General features: G+C 47.9%; 7 protein-coding genes across 7 annotated transcripts; 4 read left to right on the plus strand and 3 right to left on the minus strand.

The window, feature by feature from the left end:
• Positions 1-1160: 1160 nt before the first annotated feature.
• On the plus strand, positions 1161-1637 carry FPRO_03733 (uncharacterized protein; the record flags this gene model as incomplete). The annotated part of the gene is made up of 1 exon (XM_031226022.1): positions 1161-1637. The coding sequence occupies one exon, from the start codon at positions 1161-1163 to the stop codon at positions 1635-1637; it is 477 nt and encodes a 158-aa protein (XP_031076600.1).
• A 368-nt stretch (positions 1638-2005) lies between these two features.
• FPRO_03732 (uncharacterized protein) lies at positions 2006-2791 on the minus strand (the record flags this gene model as incomplete). The annotated part of the gene is made up of 1 exon (XM_031226023.1): positions 2006-2791. The coding sequence occupies one exon, from the start codon at positions 2789-2791 to the stop codon at positions 2006-2008; it is 786 nt and encodes a 261-aa protein (XP_031076601.1).
• A 3078-nt stretch (positions 2792-5869) lies between these two features.
• FPRO_03731 (uncharacterized protein) lies at positions 5870-7966 on the plus strand (the record flags this gene model as incomplete). Its single annotated transcript, XM_031226024.1, has 4 exons — positions 5870-6083; positions 6140-6233; positions 6288-6893; positions 6952-7966. The coding sequence occupies 4 exons, from the start codon at positions 5870-5872 to the stop codon at positions 7964-7966; spliced, it is 1929 nt and encodes a 642-aa protein (XP_031076602.1).
• Positions 7967-9515: 1549 nt separating this feature from the next.
• FPRO_03730 (uncharacterized protein) lies at positions 9516-10532 on the plus strand (the record flags this gene model as incomplete). Its single annotated transcript, XM_031226025.1, has 1 exon — positions 9516-10532. One exon carries the CDS (start codon positions 9516-9518, stop codon positions 10530-10532), a length of 1017 nt encoding a protein of 338 aa, XP_031076603.1.
• A 1300-nt stretch (positions 10533-11832) lies between these two features.
• On the minus strand, positions 11833-13572 carry FPRO_03729 (uncharacterized protein; the record flags this gene model as incomplete). The annotated part of the gene is made up of 1 exon (XM_031226026.1): positions 11833-13572. The coding sequence occupies one exon, from the start codon at positions 13570-13572 to the stop codon at positions 11833-11835; it is 1740 nt and encodes a 579-aa protein (XP_031076604.1).
• Positions 13573-14346: 774 nt separating this feature from the next.
• On the minus strand, positions 14347-14899 carry FPRO_03728 (uncharacterized protein; the record flags this gene model as incomplete). Its single annotated transcript, XM_031226027.1, has 3 exons — positions 14347-14366; positions 14437-14513; positions 14574-14899. The coding sequence occupies 3 exons, from the start codon at positions 14897-14899 to the stop codon at positions 14347-14349; spliced, it is 423 nt and encodes a 140-aa protein (XP_031076605.1).
• Positions 14900-16924: 2025 nt separating this feature from the next.
• FPRO_03727 (uncharacterized protein) lies at positions 16925-17338 on the plus strand (the record flags this gene model as incomplete). Its single annotated transcript, XM_031226029.1, has 1 exon — positions 16925-17338. The coding sequence occupies one exon, from the start codon at positions 16925-16927 to the stop codon at positions 17336-17338; it is 414 nt and encodes a 137-aa protein (XP_031076606.1).
• Between the last annotated feature and the right edge of the window lie 92 nt (positions 17339-17430).

Consider the following 17430-nt stretch of genomic DNA (forward strand, 5'->3'; position numbering starts at 1 on the left):
AGCCCGGAAGCCTTTGTTCAAAGGACGAGTCGTTTCCGTTTAGAGCGCTTTTGACTCGATTGTGGTCTTGCGTCGGTGAATCTGCTCCTGTTGATCTGGAGATTCTCTAAGCGAGTTTATCGGATCTGACAGAATGGCCACATCTTGTATCCCTAACAATATATTCTCGGGACTGTGTTATTCTTGTGGCTCATGATAGTTGACTCAAATCAACATTGGGGAGATTGAGCCGATTTCTCAATCAGAGTTCTGTCACCGTCATTCCTAATGTTGTCTCTAAGATCGTCTTTGGCTAAACTCTCGCAGAATAAATTCAGAAGAAGAAACGAGGAGCTAGATCATTTCGTAAGGCCGCATCACAAGTCAGCTGGCAATCGCCGAATTAGGAAGCAGCTGGAAATGGTAACAAATATGATATGACACTTCACGTGCCATCCGACCTGTTCTCTGGACTCTTCCAGACTCAAACTTGGGGCAGTGGTGTTGAGATACCCCGCAGTTCTCCGCGTTCGTCTCCTGATATGAGCACTCGTCTGACAGCCGTTCGCATTTCCCGTTATAGCCGTCACTCTGGGGTAAGACCCCGACCAGAAATGTCAATCATGATGTAAATTGGACATTTCTCTCTAGCATCATCGAAATTGGCGAGACTCGAGTATTTGGAAGTATAGCCACTTCACACTATCACACAAGCCTAACGAACCAAACGAACTCAGTTTACAGTCCGTACAACGTTCGTTAGATGCTAGGTCACATTCCTCCTCAGCTTCACCCTCCTTTCATGCACCCGGTATCCTCCGGATGATGTTGGGTGACAATCGCAGAACTTTAGTAAGCTAAATTGCAAGCCTGCATTGATCGTGTGATCTGATGCTCTTCTTGTATTAGCCAAAAGTCTACGGGATCGATGGAAAGCGAAGCGCGTAAGTGGCTCCATAATTCGACGTAACAGCTTGTAATTGCGCATAAGTATCGAGTGATGCCCGGCAATCTCTCGGGAACTGGATTTCTTTTATTCTCTGCACGTCACCACATAACTCGCTGCTACATATGACCCCGTCAAAAGAATCTCCAATTTTGTGACTGCAATCAAAAAACTTCTCATCTAACACTTCTACATACTCATCACCAATCCAATCATATAACCGCCAGCATCAATCATGGCATGGGACCTGGAGATTGGAACGCCTTGCTGGGTCGCAACTGGTGATGTCGAGATGCACAGACAAAGTGTCACGCCCCGTCGCGCTACTCCCAAGTACTTTGAAGTCCCAGACAAGATCGACATGCCTGGAGCAATATACGACGACCTTCTTGAAGATGTTCGAGAAGGTCTGGAGGAGATCTTTGAGCACCCAGGCTCCCGTGCACCCTTCATACCGGGGTATCAAGATCGTGCTGATGCCATCGCGCGTGCGAAGCTGTTGCGAGAACACGGCCAGAAATGCCCGAATGTCATGATGGTGCATCTCAGGCCTCCGTCTGGAGTCATCTCCCATCGAGAGCTGAATGTCTATGCCCGCAAGGTTGCTTACAATGGCGAGGGATTGAGAGTGGCGAAGAAGAAGGTTTATGTGATCTGTGAGCCTTTTACGAAGAGAAACATTAATCGAGTCGAGCCAGTCCAGTTTGAGTGATGAGAGTAATCAGTTGGATACTTGGTGTTGCATGGATGGACAGGCACTTCTTTTGGTCGGGTTTCGTTGGTAACAGGACAATCTTTCACAGATTTTGCTAACAGGAATTTGCCGCTTTGTTGAGTTTATATCACATCAGGTCATTGTAATACACATGAGATTAAGGGCGGATCATTTTATTCACGACTATGAATATATCATATGATGTTGTTGATACCGTAAGAAACCCTTCTGATTCCTGCCCATAGCAGACCCCAATGTCACTCAAAAGATTGTGTCTGAGTGTAAAAGAATTCCCATTCTCTGACTTATTCCTTCCGGTGGCCCATAACTCCCTGATGTCCAAAGTAGTCGCCCATGGAGGTGATCTACTGGCGCAAAAGCTCTTCAGCCTCCGATAAGAGAACTTCCTTGGCCTGTACAGCACCGGTGATACAAGTCGCCTTGTAAGACTCCTCAAGCTGATTGAGGTCGAGGTTTCCGTAGGACTCTAGCCAGTCGTTAATACTGGGGAGAATCTGAGCAGCATCAAAGTTCTTCCCAACTCCGTTAAAATCCGGGTTATGTTTGTCTGGGTGGACGTAGTGTAGCTCGGGTTCGTGTCCAGCCAGCCGATCCCAGATCAGCCAGACAGGATGCCCAGGCGTAATGGTATCAACGACCAGGACATATGCAGTCGCATCAGAATCTGAAATACCACTCTCTGTTGTGTATCCTTTGAGCAAGCGTCCTATGGGCAACACTACGCGAGGAAGTGATGATTTGGGGACTTTTTCATCCGCGGGAGCAGGTCGAGCTTCGGATCCGCGGAAGAATTCAAGAGCCAGAAGGCCTGGATGGAGGCTGTCGAGATCCGAAATTGGCGGTTCCTCTAAAGTCATAGCGACGGGCCATGCCGAAACAGTAAAGACATCTTTACCAGTGCACAGAATGAATTTCTCGATGACATAATCGATCAAGTCAGACTGAAGCTCGTAAACAGAGGCACAGTCTGTAAAGTCCAGTTTTGTGAGCGCCTCAAGCCATTCCTCTGGTGTCTGACGCTGAGGCATAAGATCAGCAATATCATCGCCGTCGGTGTGGTTAATCATAGATTTCAACCTCTTTATGTACTTGACCGGGCTATCGTCATAGTCTGTCTTGTCGTTCTCCATAGTTTCGGTGGTCACTTGCGATCGGGGTTGGTAGAAGAGCCTCAACAGCTTGGACAGCAACGGTAGCCGTGCCTACCTGTGAGAGAGTATGTGAGTTAGTATTGTTCTCTGATGTACCACCACAGCCTTTCTGGATGTTCGTACCGAGATTTTGGTGAGCACTCGAGCGAGTGCTACGTTGTTTGTCGATTTGGTTAACCAGTTTGGAATTAACGTCAAGTCGCTGGGTTGATCGTCGGAGCGTTTGAGGTAAGGGAAAGGTTGAGTTGTCTTTGGAAGAGATCAACGACTGATGTGGTAGAAGGGAAGGAATCCTGTGATTTTGAAAAAAGGATGAAGAAGGAAGAAAGAAAGAAAGAATGTCAAAACAGAGAGGGAGAGAAGCATTTATTGGTTTGGCGCTAGTGGACTGTTGCGAGTCGCTGCCACTGGCTCTAATGTTGTGCTGCCAATGTCAAAGTATTCTCTAGTGCCTAGCGACGAAAGCGGGTAAAGGGCAAGTAGTAATGCCAAATCATTCCCCTCCAATGGTTTCTTCTATGCACTGCGCACAGGTGTTCACCTGTGATCTGGCAGATCCTGTACATGATATCGAAGCAAAATGAACCCAACGGACCGGGTTCGTGGGGCCAAGACGTCGGATTTTCCAAGACCTGACCTTTCCATCAAGCGATGAATAGAACATTATGTTCTGTTCACAAGCGTACACAAAGAAGTCTACGTACCGCAAAACTGAACAGGTGAGCTTTCGGTTCCATTGAACAGTTACGGCCAAAGGCTCTCTCAGCTCAGCGATTCAGGGAGACCTATCAAGAGGAGGAATAGCCATCTATAATTCAACTTTCCAAGCAGAGCATTGCGAAGCTGAATATTGGCCAAGGAGATATTGCACCGAAGCTGATACTGAAGTGGAGTCAAGACCCCGACCTTGATGATGCAAAATCCTCAAATCAAAGGGTCATGTGACGCAGACATTCTCGAAGTTATTGGAGGATACTGATGCCTCTTTATCCTCGATTGTATGTCCTTCCATAAGACACTGTGTGGCGTCCCAGAGTTTGTGAAAAGCTGAGACCAGGTCGAATACCTGCTCAGCCTCTTTGACCTCAACCTTGGACTCGTAGATAGTCTAAGCATCTGGTACAGCACGCCTTTGGCGGCCTACAACCGCTATTGAATTGCCCTGTAATTCGATGGTGACTTTTCCATACGAGCCAAGCAACCCAGTCTGTAGAGAAACAAATGCGGACTTTTGAGGATCCCAGATCGAGGGACTTCTTGAGCCATGGAGGAAGCGAGACTCCCTCTAGTTCACTTCGAGCTATTCCCAAGTGTAGAACGGCGCCTCAAGGTTGGGTATACATTGCTGAACATGATAATAGACAAGGCATAGAACCAAGCACGCCGATGCTCACGGAAGCAAAAATACTTGATGGTACACGGTACATGAATGAATTGAGAATGTCTTCGAGACGCTGGATTTGTGGGAGGTAGCTCCTGGGAAGCCTGGAATATACTACATCGGGTTTCGAACTTCAGAGAACCATTCTTGATGCACATCAAAGGCTCACAATGGTCGACGTGATGTCCCAGCTCTTGGAGATACCTAAATACCTCAAAAAGCATTTGATCAGGTTACCGTCACCAAGACGATGCCCAGCAACTCTCGAATGCCATTGCGTCTAACTAGTGGTCAGATACCAGAACTATCAGGCGCATGACCGACACAAGGTTGATTTGCATGTCACATAGAGAGAGGAGGGAGTCAACATAAGAATACACAGAAGAGACTTGAAGCAAGCCTTACCCTTGGAGAGCCTGACGAATGTTCTCCTTTTCGATATTCGTAAAGAACTGGATACTTGGGATATAAAGACTAAGACATGACGGGAGGGAAGAAGCAAGAATCTGAAGGCAGCTACTTGGGACACTTCAAGCACAGCGCCATACCTCCCCCTATCGCGACAGATTGACATAATGAGTACTTTAATCTAATTTTGAGACTTAAGATTTGTGAATGCCATTGGCCACTTAAAGAATTTGAAGTTGACGACGTACTTCTTCTCTTTTGACACCTTTTGGTCGTCTCGCGGTGAGTACAGTTTATTACGATCCGCCCGGGCATTAGAAAGAAAACCCAGTTGCACCGCTCCAGTGAGTTCAGGCCTGAGATTTCCCCGTCGAAAAGCGGAGGTCGAGGCCTGAGGGTCATGATTGTGCAAGGATGACGGCCACGGCATAAAGCCTCTGCAGAAGCTGAACTGTGTGGCGTTCCGGTGAGGGCACCTCCCTGCATGCGCCACCAATATTTCCTGAACATCACTTACTGTGATTTGCGATGCTGCTGCACTTGATACCACCTTTTCCTGTAGTCAACGCCCTAGTGAGCACTTTATGCTTCTTTGTACGGTTATGTAAAAGCATGAGCTACCGCAAGCATTTCTTTTTCTTCTTATTAACAGCTGGCTCAGGCCATGGCGTTTTGTCGTCGGTATTTCCCGCTCCTCAGAACCCAACGCCATTTGCACATGTTGGTCGCGGCCGTTTCTTGTCCATTAGTTGGCATCAGTAACTTGGTGTACAGTCTGCATGTTCCGCGATGTACCGTGTGACAGAGGATGCTGAACAGCAGGTTCACCCACAGAACACCAGTCAAATGAACATCGTAGTTGCGAACCAACCGGCCACGAAGAAATATTTGTGTTCGCCACCGACCTCTTAATCAGCCAGGCACGCCATAAAAATCCGAACAGCCACATCCCGTCTACAGTAGGTATCGATTGTGCCCAGAACCAGGACGATCTGTCCAGCTTGCGGCAATTCGAGTGCCACTTTCGATAGCCTTGGTTAGAACACACCCTTCATCAAGATACCCCCTGTTAGCTGGCATGCGCTATCACCATCTAGAACACCCAATGGCGCCGACTTCCCCTCAGATTTGCAGAGCCTGATCTCTACCCGAAGAGAGACAGGCATGAGAAGGAGGCTCAAAAAGGGGAGACTCCCACTGTTGTGCGGAGTTGAGTGTCCATGTTACGAAGCCTCCCCATTTCATCTGCGACTCTACTGAAACAGACCATGGAGACCTTCATACGGAAGCAAATTGGGTTCATATGCACTCAAACTATACTTGCTCTGCTTCTCACTGTCAACTGGACCACCGCCAAGAACCCCAAAGATGACTTTTGCCGAAGATTTGCTCACCAAACAACGGTCATTGACGACAAACTCTACATCGATGGCGGCTGGGTCAACTTTGATGACTTCCAGCAAACTCACGAGAACTACTCCAGTATGTCAGCCCAGGAGCTTCCAGACAAGTCTTTTTGGCCACTATTTATTTCCCAGATACCTGGCTTTCATACCATGACCTCAACAACCTCGTCGAACGAGGCGGCGATCTTTGGCCTGACCTGAATATCAGCCTAAGCAAGAACGACAGGTGAGATGAACCCTACTCTCTGGATCGTCTTTCTTGCTAACGCCAATGCAACAGTATTCCGAGCGTAAACGGCGGCATACTCTGGGGCGACAGCGTCAACAAGCGATTCTACCTCTACGGCGGCGAATGGAACAACGGTTTCTCACAAGAGCCGTATAGTCTGATCAGCTACGACATAATCTACGACAAATGGGACGACTTTGGAACCCCCGATATAACCCCTCCGCCGAAGGTAGCCTCGTACGGCGCTGGTGTCGGTGTCTCGGAGACTGGCATGGGCTACTACCTCGGAGGATGGATAAGCAACGCCTCGATGAGCGGATGGACCGGCGACAGAACCATGAGCTCCAACTTCTACACGTACTCGTACGACTCAGGAAAGTTCACACAGGCGGCTAGTCTTAGCAAACAGCCCAGAGCTGAAGGAGGCATGGTCTGGATACCTGCCGGCGACTCTCTCGGCCTACTTGTGTATCTGGGAGGCATTGTCGACCCTTATGGTAACAACACGGAAGCTCCTCAAGCGTTTGATGAAGTCTTTGTCTTTGATGCCAAGGGAAACTCATGGTCAACCCAGAAGACGACTGGAGAGATACCGCAGAACAGGCGTCAATTCTGCGTCGATGTGGCGTGGGCACCAGACAAGTCTTCCTTCAACATGTAAGTCAACCCCATTTTTTGTCTCCATCACCAGGATCATGTGCTCACATCGTCAAAGATACCTCTGGGGAGGACTGAGCGTGCAACCCCCCGTTGTCAACGCAACCTCATTCAACGACATCTACATCCTCACCCTCCCGTCGTTCATCTGGGTGAAGGCATACCCCGACCATCACGGAAACGCTACCCTCCCACCAGAGTACGACCACTACAGCGCATCATGCAATATGGTAAAACACATGTCACAGCTCTTCGTCATCGGAGGCACCTACACCGACACAGACGCCTGCGATCTAGCATATGATGCCTGGTCAATGCACAATTTCTGGACTGGAACAAACAACAATGCTGGGAATAACGAGACTTACTGGGCTATTTACAACCCCAACATCACTGAGAACGTCGTACCTGTCGATGTGTACAATGTCACTGGTGGAAACAAGAAAGGTGGTGCAAAACTCGTGGCCCCCAAAGATGGTTTCGATGAGGGAAACAAGCCGCTGCAGGACTTGCTTGGACGCAGGCCAGAGATAGCAGAGCGCTCGCCAACACGATCGATCCCCTCCACGACGGGTACATCAACTGCGTCGCCAAAGCCAACCGAGACAAACAGCCCTGATTCGAAACTAGCTACAGGTGCTATCGTTGGCATTGCCATCGGCGGTGCTGCAGGGCTAGCTATCCTTCTACTCATATGGTTCTGTATCGGCAAGAAAGTCAACCGCCGTCGTGAAGAGAGACGTCAATCCTCAATGACACAGAATCAGTATCAGGTCAACGGGGGCAACCTGATACATCCTCCCAGCACAGTCAGTCCGCTCACATCGACAGGATATTGGGGCCATGCATCAGAGCCCGTGAGCCCGCACCATATGAGTCCTCACCAGTCCATCTCCATTTCACAAGTACCTCCTACAGAGCTTCCTGCAGAACAGCATGGCAATGGATATGGTGCCAACGAGCTCCCTCAGTATGAAGTTGGTAGGAAGACACCTGTCTCGCCTGGTGTGTCTTCCCCGAGTTGGTCTCCTGGTCCTCCTTCGAGCTATACACCAGAGAGACATCACCAGTGATGTTGCCAGAGAGAGCTTTGAATGATGCTTGGTAGCTAGCTCAGAGCTTTCTTATCATGGTATTTTCAATAAATATCGTAATAGTAATGTTGCGTTATTGATAGCAATAGCCATTTCATTATATTAAACTAGAAGTGTATTTTGTAGCCCTTTGACTAACTCATAAACATGATACCGCCACGACCTTCTGATTGCACCGAACCCTGAGACAACCGCATTATTTCACATAGGTATGGGGCTCTTTTCAGTGTATTCATAATTACCTTATTAATCTGAGAGGTCTTGTTACAACACACCGATACTTGCGATGCCCAAGTTTCAAGAAAACTCTAGGGGCTAGAGAACGAAGGAAAAGACCGCCGCAGCACGAGAGTTGGATTTGATCTTCCGATTGTGAGACGCACCACTCTGCTCAAGATTGGGCTGGTGCTATCCAGCTTTCTGGCTCCAGGGAATGGAGATCAGAGGGCTAAACCTTGCAGTTGACAAGTGGTCCGCCAACTCCATCTGTCCCTCTAGCATGAGGGTTGGCCTTGACGATGCCACAAGGATACAGTGAGTATGATACTTACTCAGGATGCTAGTGGCAGGGTCGTCCAGAGTTCAACTATTGTTGCCGTGAACAGAAAAGCTTGGAGATGTCTTTTCAGCCCTGGATATCGTTCAGATATGGAGTGATTCACGTTCAGCGACACAGACAACTGTGAGATAAACTGGGAAAGTCGTTTGAACATAGATGCCTATTCCATGACGAAACAAACACCATATGCTCAACTGCAAAGAGTGACGGTGTTTCAGTGGCTTCTCAAGTCAGATCCAGTGGCGTTCCACTTGCTGAACTTGCTTGCTCGCCAATAGTTCTGTGACCAGGAGGGGGCTCAGCGGCCGTGTTCCCTGAGAGGTACAGTGTAATTCATGTTAATTTTAATTTCTATTGGTGCTGTTGTGGCGATGGATGCTGGTAAAGTGTCTAACACTGCTGGGTGGAGAGGTCTCGTTCATAGAAATGCATGAACTACCACACGAATCGAAAGACCGCCAGGTGGAATGAGCCCTGAGACGCCGGGGAAGTGAACACTGGCCACTGAATCTGACCCCACCGTGAACAAGAACTTGGTCCATGCAGCTGAGATATCCACTGCCTCAACTCTCTGTTGCTTTTCTCTTACTCCCCATCACCTCTCTCTTCTCTCTCCCATACTCTTCATCTTGCAACTATCACCCTTTTCCTGCCATCTCCATCTACACCACCCTCAATGCTCGTACTACACCCTTTCAACAACGCATCTAGCAGCTATTGTGCACCTTGGCTCAATGTTTGACTCAACTGCTGAGCCATCTCGGGTCTTCCATGCCCCAGAGCAAAGACAAATCAGTATTTCTGAAGCACGCGAGTATTGCAAAGTGTTATCAAGAGCCGGCACAAGACTTCATGAATACTGAAAGTCGCGGAAAGATCAAAGCTAACGACTAGTCCAGGAAACTTCAGTCTTAATATATCCGCCATGAAGAGCAACAACCATACCTTCCCCACGCCAGTATCGACAGAATGGCGTCAGAAGAAGCCGGGTTTGACAGCCTCGGTCCCAAGGGTCAGGAGGTCGCTGAGGCCCACCGCACCGCCGACTATTCTATCGTGTATCCTGAAACCCGTGCCAACATTGCCTCCTTCGATTATAAATACGAGGATTATCGTCCGAAGCAGCTTCGTGTCATAAATATTTTGGATGTCCCAGGCATCTCGCGATTCAAGATTTCCGCCGAGCTTGCAAGCAAGTACCTGTCGTTTGCCAGCAAGGCTGACTTCATCTCTTATGACGAAAACATCCTCCCAGGTATCGTGGGACCTGCCATCGACGTGTTGGCGTTGGATAACTGGGTAGAAAAGATCAGAGAGTACGACGGCACTTCTTTCGCCTGGGGGGCGAATGGTGACAACGAAGAACTAAACAAAAGTCTTTCAAAACTCGAATCGCTGGGCTTGCTTCTCAGCGCATTCTGTGACACCAAACGCGGTCAATCCACACTAGACCTTATCTACGTCTACATGTACGACAATTCGGTTCGCCGTTTGGTCAATACTTTCGCTACCCTTATCACCAAACCGAAGCTGCTACCATCCATTCGGAAGGGCTTCATGGGAGTTCTGGCCGGGCTTCGCATAGAAATATTTATCCTTGCTCACGCCGTTCAGATCCTTCTCTTTGCCCCCTTGCAGGAGCGTGGGGATATGCCATACACATCCACAGACTCATACCCGCGTCGCTTTCCGCTTGGATATCCGAAGCCGGGCCCCGATGATGTGAAGGTCTGTGGCAAGTATAGTCTCGATGACCTCTACCGAGCTCCCCTTCTTATGTTCTTCCACCTCCAGCAGCAGCCAGGCAAAGGAGCAGATGCCCATATCTCTCAGGGTTCAGAGGTTTGGTTAGGATATACCACGGTTCGCTCCTACTATCCCTGGCATGGCGCTCTCAACCCACCATCATTGGAACGGTTTGCATTTAGAAGCTCCCTCGAGAAATACAACTTCGCATTGTCGAACTTGCAACTTTACACAAGGTGACACCAACTATCCAAGAGGAGTATGATGGATGGGTACGAGCGTTCCGCAAGATCCGGTGTACCTCCGAAGATTCACTTCTAGCTCTCAAATTGACGTCCCGGGGTATGTATTATTTGGTAAAGACTGCGAATTCAGTTGAAGCTATCAGCCAGTCTTTCCATCTTCCTTTATGGGCAGTGATCTTTCGAATGAACTTGGAGGTTGACACATTGCGGATATTGCATAGATACCATATAACTTGGAGACGAAATTCAAGCACGCCAGGGTCTATATTCGTTTCTAGAACTGAGCTCCTGCCACTTTAAGCTGCGTTGGTGCTGAGTTCGGGCTGAGGCGGGCTGGGGTTAGGCTGAGGTGTCTGGGCAGGCCAATTCTTGGTTATATACCCCAGTAAGTTCTCTTTAAAGAATCAAATTAATTATGTCTTAATCTTTCTTTTAGTTAATAGCTTTAAAGGAGCAGTTTTACTTTAAATTTACTTATTAGTTTTAAGCCTCAATTATAGAGTCTTACTTTTTAACCACTGTTACTAAAGTGTAAGTAACAGTCTTCTGCAGAATGAAATAAATCCTACATAGATATCTTACAACTATTTAGACGCCTTTAAATATATTGCCTTAGTAGATAAGGTTAATTCTTCCAAGTTTGTCTACTGGGCAATCAGTTATTAGCCAAGTCCTCCAGTTGTCCCAACTTGTCTGCCCCATTGGACTATAAGGAATGTTACATATAAAGTCTACATTATCATAGTGCTTCTATGTTAATTCCTAATATCTGGTGACTAGTATTACAAATGCTGTACTTACCTATCAAATAAGAGCCGTTGACTGAAATGAATTGGCAGGGAGTTCAGTCATGACCCAACTGTATACAAAGTTCCTTTATCTTTCAACCCCTTCCGGTTCTTGCGCGAGAGCGCAGATGATAGCAAAGCTATTAGAACGCTAGAGCCAGACCCGAGACAAGATGTGTTCGGACTCGGACGACGCATATGCCCAGGCCGGTTCCTAGCCGAAACTAGTCTATCTCTTAAAATCATGCAGACTATAGGACTTACAAGATAGGCAAAGTCGTGCGGGGCGACAAAGCAGTTGACGTCCCAACAGACTTTTTACCCGGTCTTTTGAGTACCTCGAGTTTGAGGCCACGATTGCTCCGCACCATGAGAATGTTCTAGCCATATGTATCGAAACTTCTTCAATGGGCTGTTACATGAATATGAAATCAAGATTATATCCTCCTACTTATAAAGGTCAAGAGATGCTCTGTTTCTACCTGTTAAAGTATACCAAAGTTCGCCTTAGATGAGCACAAAGCTCTCGGGCGAGTCAACATCGCAACCACTTCCGCGGCGAGGAAAGGCATATGTGAACATATCCCTGTCCTTTAGTTTCCTCACCACTCCCATCGCGATAATAGCTGGACCTAGAAAGCTAAAGCGTCCTGCTTCTGTACCTGGCCGCAAGACGAAAAGCATCTCGGCACCTGACAGATGAACCATGATATCTCCCTCTCGCACCAGATGCGACACAAATACTAGGCAGCGATGTCGAGTTAGATTGTACTCTTCGATGACATCGTTGGTCCTAGGTTCCAAGGTTGCCCAATTGTAGGAGCAGCGCTTCTCAAGAATTTTGTATATCTCTTCGATGCCTTTGTTGCCCTGATTATCGGGCATCCACCAGTCATGGCTCGAATAACAGCTTTCCAGTCCTACCCCTGAAGAGTAAGATCCCAAAATCTCAGAGTTGAACTCCCGGTGCATTCCACCTTGCCAAGGACTCTCTGTCGAGGCGATAACTCCAATTCGGGCTCCCTCGAGACGCAAAAGCCCATAGTCATCATATGCCTGCACTGGAGGCGCCGTATAGGGCATGTCAAAGTGGAATACGCCGAATCGAAGCATCAAGCGGGTAACGTTTTGGCGCAGATCGATAGCCCAGGATGGCAAGTCCTGTCCGATGGCGTCTCTGTCGTAAAAGATCTGGAGACTGGCAAGAGTTTGGCTGATGTTGATTGTGTGCTTCTGGAAGCTTTCGAACACTGTCGAAACTGATTTTGAGTAATCAATCTCCGGGAACCCTTCCGTAACGTCATAGGCCTCCTTGGTAATCTCTCTAATGATTCCCAGGACAGCAAAGACCTTGTCCTGTGGCAAAGTCGCTTCATATAGACTGCTTCGCATAATCATCCTGAACCAGGCTTGATGGAATCCGCCTCCCTCAGTGTACATGTCGCTCTCGCAATGATGTTTGAAGAAGACGTATGCTCTCCTAGCGCTCAAGGCTCGTTCCCGAGGATCACGATGGGGTCTGAACGTATCCCGAATCTCATCCATGTCTGGGAGGAGGCGACCCATAACGAACTGAAAGTCTTCGAAAGAACATTCCCGGCTTCCACAGGCCACGTGGACTTTATAAGCCGCATGTACCTCTTGTCGGGTCCAAGTCCGCTGGAACCATGGCTTGGTCTCGATGAGCTCGGTAGCTGCTCTCCGTGCTCTTGAGTCCTCCACCGCTCCACGAATGCCACCCATACCCTCCCTGCCGTAGGTCTCGAGCAGGTTAAAGAGATATTCGTCATCATCAGTCGCTTGACCCAGCCAGACAACGACCCTGTACGCCTTGAGATAGATGCTGAACATCATCCCCACCTGGCCTGCTTTCTCAATTAGGTCGTTTTGATTGATGCAGATAGCATCTATCCACAACAGTCGGGGTCGTTCCGGGAGCCGAAGTTGTCTCAGCGCCGCGAAGAGATTCGCAGAGATCCAGAACGGTAGCCCATTTACCAAGATTCTCTTGGTTGGCTCGGGATCCCCCCAAGTGTACGACAATGCCTCGTACCCGGCCTTCTTAGAGTTTCCTGCGACTGTTGCGCCTGATTTCTTTTTGAGGTCAATCGTGAATAGGTCGCATTCAATCTCGACATCGGAGTCAGCCGATGGATGAACTCGAAGAGCTCTTGTCTGCTGATGGATCAGAGGTTGATATACCTGGCATTGTACACCAATTTCTGCTTGACGCTGGGCTGGATCCATGTTGGGCATTATCACATCGGAAGCGAATTGTTGCACATCCAAAGCTTGAGGTCAAACTTGAACGTCTAAGAATGATGTTCAGGGGAGAAGAGAGGAGGTTATGAGCTTTCAGATCTCTGGCTCGACATTGGCAGTCAGCCCCCCCGCAATCGGCACAATTAAGTCCGAGAACCTTTAATCTAAATGAAACACGTTAGGCTAAGAAAAAGAACCCTGAGATTGAATGTTAGGGTGGTGCTAAAGAGGCAAATCGATTTAAGCCTATATTTATAAAAGTAAAATAAATATATTTTATTACTTATACTTACTATAAGTAAGACCTAATTTACTATTTTTATACAGAAGCTATTCTTATAATTATTTATAATCTATAAGCTAATAAACCATTTGCTAGCTATAGTGTGAAGATTGTCGAAGATATGGTGAATGACTTCAAGTCACCTAATTAATCTAGTGAAATTCGTTTTAGGTATCATCATTGTAGCATTATCGCACAGATAAAGTCTAGTCTCAAGAAGATAAAGCGAGACTTAAATGGATTGAGGCTAAAAAAATTATCACAAGCAACCGCATTTAGACAGCTATGCAAATAGACCCTGTGTACTTCTGATGTGTGTAAAAGTCTTAACTAGTAGTTTGTTGTCTAATGGCCTGCCACTGGTGGCTGCTTTCAACGCTAGTCGAAACAAAGATGTTGGCATTGTGGGCCCTCGATCGGACGAAGTAGCCTGCAATGTGCTTTTACTGCAGCATATGATTAAGTAGAGTAACAACCTAACACTTTCCGAGAGCGGCTATCATGGGTAGAAGATTAGCAACGAACACGCGTTACCAGCAGCGTGTAAGATAAGAGAATATACGAACCTTTAGTGCATCGGCTGTCGGTGTAGGCGCCAGACACGTAGCAATACCCTTCAGCATGCGGGAGGCGGTCCCAAGTGCTACAAGACCACGACCATCAGACACGTAATGCCGTTGTTGACAGGTTCATAGTAACTCACCAGTTGCCTTCATGACAAGTTCCCTTCTTGTAGCAATCAAACTTGTACTCCTGGCCCTTGTACACCGAGTACTTGATCGGATAGTTGGTGCCAGGTCCACTGCGGCAGAAGGCGCGGTTCGAGACGTTGACGATCTTGCACTTCCTAGTGGAGCGTGAAAAGATGTCACGACCCACCAAATCAGCTTCGCTCTGATCGACGCTCAAGGGCTCAGTTCCTGTGGCATGTTCGTCTCTTGCGATGCCAATAGGGCCAGAGTCTGTGACTGGCGAAGCGAGGACGCCGGAGAGGGGAAGGAGCAAGGCAATAACGGCAGAGAACTTCATTTTGAAAAGTGTGAAGGAAGCAGAGTGTCGCTTGGGGTGGTGCTTAAGCGAGGATGGTGTATCACAGTGATGGAGATGGAGGTTTTCTGGGGCGTTGCTCTCCTTTTTCTTCCTGACTTAGCCAGCTTCTACTGTCCTTCCCAGTGAGACTTTTTACAAATACTCCAATGTAAGCTCGGAACCATTATTGCCCCGTGGTTGTAGCAACTGAAATAATTTAGCCGCGCAGATAAGGTCACCAACAAACATATTGCTGCCAGGGTTTGCAACTCAAGCCCGGGGTTGGAGCAATGCCATTGATCATCATCCACGTTAGCGGCTTGTGTGGGGGAATATAGTTTAACCCCTGAAATATATATAGTGGAGTCCCACGTTCAGCCGCAGCGCAGGGCAGGATGATGTTGCTAAGACCGCTGGACCAAATGACGCCCAAAAACGAGGGCCCCCGTTGCAGAGGTAACGGGACTAGGGCTTATATTGTTATATTGGTCGCAACGGATGATGCCTGGGCATAGCGGATAATATTAGACAGTCCCGCTCCAGTCGAGCTTCACGAACTGCAATGGACTCCCATCTCATCTTGTTTGCTGCAGCCTTACCAAGCTGTCGCGTTGGTAACAATAACGACAACGGGGAATCGGAACCTGATATGCATAATCATCCCTGCTTAGACTGACCCATGAGCGGGCCAAAGAGTTCTTCGATTGGCGGTTGGAAATGGGCTCCACCTTCGGTCATCACGTTGTATCTAGAAAGGGCCAGGGAATTAAACCAATGGCTAAAATAGGAAAGATATTCAAGAAAATAAAGCATAAGAGCTCGTGTTTAAATTAATAGGCTTTACTTTGTGTCACAATTAGGTTTACTATTATTATTAGAAGAAGTTCAGCCAAAGGTTGGGGTTACAGGGGCATGAGTGGCTTGGAAGGGTAAAAACAACGACGGTAGAAATCGCATTACAAGCCAACTAAGGAAGGAGGAGCAAGAGCGGGGCGCAGCCAAGTGAGTAAGGGGGCGGGATCGACGCACTGAATCAGGCAGACATGCTGAGGCTATGCATACTCGTATACATCGTATACACATCAGGTCAGGCTGTCTGACGAAAGGCCGTCTTCTGAATAGGCCTTCCCTACTGGATAGGCTGGAAGAAACTAAGGTACGGAGAATGGCTTCCAAATCTCGCTGGTGCACTTTGTGGATGCAGTTTCTTTGACGAAATCACCGCTGATCCCAATTTTATGGCGGAGCTGACCAAGGAGCTCCCAGTACATATGCAAGAGTCAGAATGCCCGAAACGGAGAGAGAGTCATGTGAAGATCCGTGACTACTGGACTGTCGTCTTACTTCACACCAATGCTTGAGCACTATTGGTTGACATTGGCCCACTTAAACTCCGTTGCGCCGTTAGCTGGGCACAATGTTCTTCTGGCCAGTAGGAGCTTGTGACATTTCTCAACGTGGATGTACTGTAATTGTCTAAACCCCTTGCGGGGTCACATGCTAACATCTGAGACGAAACCGGGCAAAGAGTGCTCTGAATACTTTCGTCTAAAATCAGGACTTAGGAGTGGAGGAGTGTGCAGGAGGAGTTCGGGGGGGGGGGGACTATTACCATCGTGCCTTTTTCGATGGAAACAGTCGCCGAGTCCTGGCTCCAAGCCTATGCTTAGCTTCATCGAACATTATGCGCCTTATGTTTAGCAATGAAGGATCGACTACGCCCCATTTCAATGCCCCCACTGCATGGTTAAGTGCAAGGGGCCGTAATTCCTCCCCCAGAGCTCTACCCGACAAAAGGACTTCTCGAGTGTACAAGATCACCATCGAATGAGCATATGAAAAATTACAGTACTTGATATGACTGAGCTGAGAAATTCATCCGATGATGACTGTAGATCTTCGTCGATCTTAGACCACTGCTAAGTATATAATAGCTGCGTCACGCCTGGCAATATTTGCAATACAACACAGTCTTTCACAAACACATCCAATCATTTCAAATCACAACCAGACAATCAATCCAACATGAAGCTCGCTTCGATCCTTACATTCACCACAATTGCCATCGCAGGCACAGACGCATGGAGCTTTACAGTCTGGACCGGAAAAGACCAGCACGGAAAGAAACGCCACTACCACAGCAGTGTCGGAGATAACGACTGCTATAATTTCGACAAGGCCATCACTTCGAAGGGCGTTGGTTCTTTTGAGTTCTGCAGCTTCATTTGGACCCGTTGCTCCGTCTCAATCCATAGCGACATTGGCTGTCGGGGCAAGAAACTTGGGTCCGCGACCGCCGCTGACAAAGGCGACTTATGGCCCACAAAGTGGTCAAAGAATACCAGTAAAGAAGCGAAGAAAATGAAGAGTTTCAGGATTCAGGGCTGCAAGGATATTCCTGTTACGGGAGGCAACTTGGATATCGCCAGCTGTAAATAAGAGGCTGTGGGAAACTGGGTAGTTGCTCCTTTTGTGATTAGCTGTTTCTGTATAGGTTATGTGTATAGGAAGCTTTTATATAAAAGAGAGGA

This window comes from Fusarium proliferatum (genome assembly GCF_900067095.1).
Source record: "Fusarium proliferatum ET1 genome assembly, contig: FPRO_scaffold002, whole genome shotgun sequence".
Classification (NCBI taxonomy): domain Eukaryota; kingdom Fungi; phylum Ascomycota; class Sordariomycetes; order Hypocreales; family Nectriaceae; genus Fusarium; species Fusarium proliferatum.